Source organism: Pelodiscus sinensis, chromosome 4, assembly GCF_049634645.1.
Source record: "Pelodiscus sinensis isolate JC-2024 chromosome 4, ASM4963464v1, whole genome shotgun sequence".
In the NCBI taxonomy this organism is placed as follows: Eukaryota; Metazoa; Chordata; order Testudines; family Trionychidae; genus Pelodiscus; species Pelodiscus sinensis.
This window is the reverse complement of record NC_134714.1, coordinates 124,071,231-124,078,376: the sequence shown is the minus strand read 5'-3', so window position 1 is coordinate 124,078,376 and position 7,146 is coordinate 124,071,231. Positions and strand designations below refer to the sequence as shown.

The window sequence follows — 7,146 nt, the reverse complement described above, 5'->3', positions numbered from 1 at the left end:
TACAGCTCAGCAATTTCAGAGATTCACCATCAGGAAGGACATGGGGTCAAGCATCCCTTTGTGTGGTACCCAACCCCCGTCCCCACCTAACTTGGTTATGCTGCATTGGCCTATTTACAACCTGCTGCTTGTAGCAAAAAGCTGTTGTGGTTCAGGTACTTGACTGGTTTGCTAAAAGTTTCCCTTGAGTACAATCCTGAGATGGAGAGTGTGGGGACCTGGATCTGTCAGTTCTGGGAGTTTTTGAAGAGAACAAATGCAAAACACTTACGAGAAGGGAAAAAAGTTTATTTGAAAATAGTTCCCACACACTTTCACATTTCCGGTGAGAAGAGCGCTACAAAAATAAGAAAAATCTGAATCACCACAAGCAGAACAAAAGTGACCCTCCCCTGCAGCAACAGGTTCTGGGAGGGCTTTGGAAGCCAGAGTCTGCTTGAGGGGTGGAAGCGAAAGAGCGATTCAAGGCCCCTTCACCTCTATAGCAACCCCCTCCATCCTGATAACGGAGGACGTGGATGGTGGCACTTGGGCAAGGGGATCAGCCGGACGGAGGAATGTAGCGCTCCACAGTGCAAACAGAATGGCTGGGATCCAGACACAGAGCAAGTGGAAACATCAAGAGAGCTCCGCCCCTTCATCTACTCAGTAACTGAGCCCCCCCAGCCCTTAATATACACAGCAGGACAGAAGCAAGCAGAGCAATGGAAGTTGCAACTCAGTGACGCCATCCAGCGGAGGAGAATCCTGCGACATGGTTCAGTGGATGTGGTGACAGCCCTCGTTCCTTCTGTTCTATGGCACACTCAACTGCCAGAGGACAATGAACAGAATCGATACCAAGAGGCCCAGTACCAGGGATGCGATGTTCAGGCCCTTGGCTGTCTTGCCATAGCTTCCTGCTCCATCGGAGTCACCCAGAACTTTACGATCTCTGGCCTGGGGGAGAAATAAAGTAAAACAGTGAGATGTCAGACACTCAGGCCAGCTCTTCAGAGTGGACATATTGAGGGCTCATCAACTCAGAGTGTCTGGCTCCAGCTGACAATGCTGCTGGCAAGCCAAGGATTGAGGAGGAAATGAATAGAGTGACCTCCAAACAGTCTCCACCTCTGTGACCTCCCTACAACAGGTGCAATCAGAAGGGTCCCCATGGGACCATCACCTGGTGTGTTGATTATGCCACTGAGCCAGCCTATTTCCCACTGGGGGGGGGGGGGGAAGAGAGGAACCATATTACCCTAGCCTGCTGGGCCATAAGCTCTGCTCTCCCCCAGCCAAGGCAAGAGTTGGGGGGGTAACAGCCCCCTAGCACAGCAACACAGATACTAAACCAGTTCAGTTTTAGGAGCGCTCAGCTATAAGGTCATGGATGGCACCCAGGAAGACAGCCCCGAAGAGGACCAAAACCCCAGACAAATCTGTCTTACACTGCATTAAAAAAAAAAAAAAAAGTTGCGCAGAAAAGTCAAGGTCACCCTTAGTAATGAAAGATGCAAAGTGGTTCCTTCCCCCACTAACATTTACACTGATAAACATGTTTTTATTAAGTGGAATTTAAGTGTTTGCAAGTGAAGACATACAGATCGATTAAGTTACTAAGCCAAAATAGACACACCAGCCAAGACACTAGCTAATCCTAAGACACTTTGTATGTTCTTCACCCTTTGTCCCTGGTTCAGGTAAAAATCTTTCCAGACAACTATTCTCTCTACACCCTGAGTCTACAGCTTAAGAGTTTTGTTTTCAGGTTTCTTCACGTGTAGCCTCTTAAAGTGGAAGGGCAATGTCGAGAGTCAGATGAAGACAAGATAAAGACTGCTTTCCATTCCTTACACAGGCCATCTCCAGATCCCCATGGAAAAATACCAGTTACAAGAAGGATTCCAGGTGGCATGGTTACATGTCAAGGAACAACCATGGTTTGGGATTACAGGAAAAACAAAGCCATTTACAGATAGTTACCTTGAGTACTGAGCCATTATGTTTCTGGAGTATCAGTAATGGCACGTATTAGCACATAGAAGGTACATCTAACTGTCAGTATTGAGAAATAACATAGCCCATGTCTACATTATAAGCCTTTATTTCAAAATAATGTCGAGCTGAAGGACTTCTTACTCCGACTCAAGGTAACCCCCATTTCACAAAGGCTGTGTCTAGACTGGCCACTTATTCCGGAAAAGCATTCGCTTTTGCTGAAAAACTTGCCAGCTGTCTACACTGGCCGCTTGAATTTCCACAAAAGCACTGACGATCTCATGTAAGACTGTCAGTGCTTTTGCAGAAATACTGTGCTGCTCCTGTTTGGGCAAAAGTCTTTTTCTGAAAAACTTTTGCGCAAAAGGGCCAGTGTAGACAGCAGAGATTTGTTTTCCACAAAAAAGCCCCGATCGTGAAAATGGCGATTGGGGCTTTTTTGCAGAAAAGCGCGTCTAGATTGGCCACGGACGCTCTTCTGCAAAAAGTGCTTTTGCGGAAAAGTGTCCTGCCAATCTAGACGCGCTTTTCCAAAAATGCTTTTAACGGAAAACTTTTCCGTTAAAAGCATTTCCGGAAAATGCCAGTGTAGACATAGCCGAAGAGTAAGGGAAGTCTAAGGAAGTCTGTTCTTCAGCTTCCTGCTGCATAGACCATGCCTAAAGCAGAGTTAAGCTAAGCTACTTCAGCTACACAATTAATGTAGCTGAAGTGAGTCAAAGTTGCTTATCTTCAACTTTGTCCCACAGAGCAGACGTACCCTTCGAATTGTAAACCAGTTCATACTTCATGTATCATTTTTGTATGTGAAGTGAGAAATATGCACAGAAATAGAATATATACAGAACATTGGAAAAATTCCATTGACTATATGACAGGGTTTGGTGACACCCCTGGGTGGTTGTATAACCAGCACCAAGTAGAATTTCTGAATACACTGCCTCTGTATTGGACACTGCCCAACCCTCTAGAACAGAGATTCCCAAACTTTGGCATCATGCTCCCTCTTTGATTTGAGAAACCCTCAAGTGCCTGCCTGTCCCCCCGCCCATAGCAGCGAAACTTGAGGGAAAAAAAGGAACTGGCCTAGGGCCAAAAAACAAAAGTAGCAGCAAAACTTGGGGGGGGGGGGGGGGAGGAGAAGAGGATTGACCAAGGGGAGGCTGGGTCACCTCCCCCCCTCCCCCCCAGTTTGGGAACCCATGCTCTAGAAGTTCAGGGGATGTCACTCCCCATACTTTCTGAAACTTGCTTTATGAATTGTCTACATCATCATCTTCAAGTAAGGCATAAAATTGATTATTACATGAGGTATTTAATGTAACAATATGCTGAATGTGTACATGCTATTTGATGTGAATTGAGTAACTTACTTTGATCTGAATGTTTTCACTTGCAACCACTTAAATCCTACTTTTTATACTTAATTATTTTCACTGATCTTAATAAAAAAATCCCATTTGATAACCTGGAAAGGGGGGAGGGGAAGCAACCACTATGCATCTCTTTCATTGATAAAGTGGGCTGATCTTATGAGCTGCCTCTGTGTACAACTTAGTAAGATGGACTTATTGGGTGGGGGGGGGTTGGACCCCTTTTGGGGGTTGCTTTGCCTTACAGCTGAGCCCTCCTGGAGACACTGAACCACTTCAGCAGTGTTCCACAGGGGAGCGGTGACCTCAACACTGTGCCTTATCTGGGTCAGACTGGAGGATCTGGCCCAGCAGACTGGAGTGATAAAAAGCCCCAGATAGCAGCAAAGGGGTGTTGGTGGCAACATCAGCACACTGGGGGAAGCCCAAAGAGGCTTCTGCAATTCAGCCAGTCATGGATCATTGTTCATAATATGACAAGGCTATCTAATATTTGAGTTTACCCTGTGCCCTCAATACAAAGAAAATGTGTGTTTTTACCACTGGGAAACATGGAATAGCCCTCATCTTCCTGTATAAAGCGAGGCACGCTCTCATGAAGAGGCAAACAAGGTGAGGTCTGCCCCTATGCCCACATCCTCCCAATGCAAAGGAGTAACCAGACAATTTGTTGAGAAAAATCTGTTTGCAGCAGTACAACACAGTGAACTTAACAAAAATGAAGAACATCCCGAAAGTGCAACAGAAGAAAATTTGCAGCATGCCTAAAAGGTGGCTTGAACTTGAAGTATGCAACAAGTATAAATAATTCAGCTGAAAAAAGTCAACATTGAAGTATGTGCTGCAAAGGAAGAGAAAGTGTGTGTGCTTCTTGGTTTACAAGATGGTGGGTTACTTACAGAAATACCGATTTAATACATTTGCAATTCCAAAGGGTGGAGGAGACAAATCAGGTGTTACTGGGAAGCCCAAAAGGTTATTAAAATGCAACAGCAAAGTACAACACTTCTAGATGTAGAAATGGCTTTGGAAATGTACCAGCAAAAATATGAAGCTAGGGCAGCCTAAAGGCTGAAGCAGAAAGGAAATTCAGCCCCCTAACATGTACAGTATTTTGAGCCAAAATAACACTGAACCAAGCATAATTTAGGATTTTGGTATTCTGTAGCGGTCACCTTCTCTTGGGTTTTATTTGTCCTGGGTCATATTTGTTCATTTTTTTGTAATTGTATCCTTTGGTATATATGGTTGTGACTACTTTCTTCCACTATTTGATCTGAGGAAGTGGGTCTGGCCCACGAAAGCTCATCATCTAATAAACCATCTTGTTAGTCTTTAAAGTGCTACATTGTCCTGCATTTTGCTTCTCTTGGGGTGCTAGGTTTAGACAAGTTGCCTTTGAAGAGGCTTTCCTACAAAGTAGTACAGTGAATTTTTGAAATACTCCAGCGGCTAGGTGGACTTTCAGAAGGGTCTAGGTGCTGTTAAACGTTAAAACAACATCTGACTAGTAGTGAATGTTCAAGGGACCAAGTTCTGCCCACAAGCGAGGACCCTTTTCCAAGAACTACCGTGCCGGATAGAAGCAAAGTCAGCCACTGACAAAGCCCATTGGAGAATCCAGGGAAACGGAGTGAGTTTTTACACCAACCCTTTAAGTCCTAGGGAACTAGATTTGTGAGCGACCTCGAGGGTCATCAGTCCGCTTCCCAGACCTCACAGCAGGACTAAGCACCAGCGCAAGCCCTTTGGTCATAGGAGCCCAGAATAAACAGGTGCTTTGCACACACACACAAAAAAAAAATAGCTTCAGCATTAAGCCCTGGCGGCCGTAGGACAGCAACCCAACCGGGAATTGCGGCGCTAGGGCGGAGCGGGGTGGGTGCAGCCGCAGCGTCCCAGGCACATTTTCCAACCTTAAGCCCCGCGGGCTCACCTTGACGGAGAAGACCAGCGCCAGGAAGCCGAGGCAGCAGACGTTGCAGAAGAGGGTGTTGAAGAGGGACCAGAGCACGTGGTCGCGGGGCTGCTCGGCGGGGAAGCCCGGCGCGGGGACCACGCAGGAATAGGGGGGAGCCGGCTCGTCCAGCCCTTTGGGGGCGCCGTAGCAGGGCTGCAGGTCGATGCTCACCGCCCGCGGGCCGGGCTCCATAGCGCGGCGCTGCCTGGCTGCGGGCTGGGCGCGTCCCGGGCTGGGAGCTCTAGATAAACCCGCGGGGCGGGGCAGGGCGGGGCCGCGAATCAGAGAATCGAAACTTACGGAAACCCAGGTGCAGGGGGGCTGGCGGGGGCCATGGGTTCCGAGCGGGGGTGGCAGGCTGGGAAGGGGAGCGCTCTGTAGGGGTCCAGCCAAGGGGAGAGAGTGTGACAGGGTCAGCTGTGGGAGGAGAAGCTGTGGGGCACAGGCTGGGGGAGCTGGATCTGTCGCTGTGGGGCACAGGCTGGGGGAGCTGGGTCTGTCGCTGTGGGGCACAGGCTGGGGAAGCTGGATCTGTCGCTGTGGGGCACAGGCTGGGGGAGCTGGATCTGTCGCTGTGGGGCACAGGCTGGGGGAGCTGGATCTGTCGCTGTGGGGCACAGGCTGGGGAAGCTGGATCTGTAGCTGTGGGGCACAGGCTGGGGGAGCTGGATCTGTCGCTGTGGGGCACAGGCTGGGGGAGCTGGATCTGTCGCTGTGGGGCACAGGCTGGGGGAGCTGGATCTGTCGCTGTGGGGCACAGGCTGGGGGAGCTGGATCTGTCGCTGGGGGGCACAGGCTGGGGGAGCTGGATCTGTCACTGTGGGGCACAGGCTGGGGGAGCTGGATCTGTCACTGTGGGGCACAGGCTGGGGAAGCTGGATCTGTAGCTGTGGGGCACAGGCTGGGGAAGCTGGATCTGTCACTGTGGGGCACAGGCTGGGGGAGCTGGATCTGTCACTGTGGGGCACAGGCTGGGGGAGCTGGATCTGTAGCTGTGGGGCACAGGCTGGGGGAGCTGGATCTGTCACTGTGGGGCACAGGCTGGGGAAGCTGGATCTGTCGCTGTGGGGCACAGGCTGGGGGAGCTGGATCTGTCACTGTGGGGCACAGGCTGGGGGAGCTGGATCTGTCACTGTGGGGCACAGGCTGGGGGAGCTGGATCTGTAGCTGTGGGGCACAGGCTGGGGAAGCTGGATCTGTCGCTGTGGGGCACAGGCTGGGGGAGCTGGATCTGTCGCTGCTCCTACCCTGCCCTTTGCCTTGGAACTCCCCCACCCCCCATCAGCTTCCTGTTTGCTGTGCAGAGCAGGGAAGAGGGCACTGATGTCAGGGTGCCCTCTCCCACTCTGTTTTCCATCCCCACAGAATGGATGGAGGGTGCAGGGTTTGGGATTGAGGGAGTTTGCTGATGCAGGACCAGGGCGGGGTGAACCTGCCTTAGCCCCACTGCACCACCACCCAGGAGCTTCCTGAGGTAAGCAGTGTCCAGCTGAATCCAGAATACCGAACCCCTTCCCCTCTTACATCATGAACCCCCTCTTACATCTCAAGATCCTGTCCTAGCCCTCAGCTCCTTGGGCCCAAACTCCCTTACAGATCCTGTACCCTGAATCCACTCATGCACCCCAACTCCCTGCCCCAGGCTCAGCTCAGAGCCCCTCTCACACTCCAAATTCCTTAGCCCAAGATCAGAGCCTGTGTCCCAACCCTCTGCCCCTGCCTGGTGAAAAGGAGAGAGGATGGGGGAGGATGGAGTGAGCAGGAGTAGGGCTTCAGAGAAGGGGCACAAAGGAGGGGGGGCAGGGGTAATTGGGTCTGAGGTAGATCTTACAT

General features: G+C 50.5%; 1 protein-coding gene across 1 annotated transcript; it reads right to left on the bottom strand.

Moving 5' to 3' along the window:
* Window positions 1-267: 267 nt before the first annotated feature.
* Window positions 268-5,642, bottom strand: LOC102455168 (dispanin subfamily A member 2b-like). The gene is made up of 2 exons (XM_006131670.3): window positions 5,290-5,642; window positions 268-939 (listed from the first exon to the last, which is right to left on the bottom strand). The coding sequence occupies exons 1-2, from the start codon at window positions 5,503-5,505 to the stop codon at window positions 796-798; spliced, it is 360 nt and encodes a 119-aa protein (XP_006131732.2). The 5' UTR covers window positions 5,506-5,642; the 3' UTR covers window positions 268-795.
* Window positions 5,643-7,146: the final 1,504 nt, after the last annotated feature.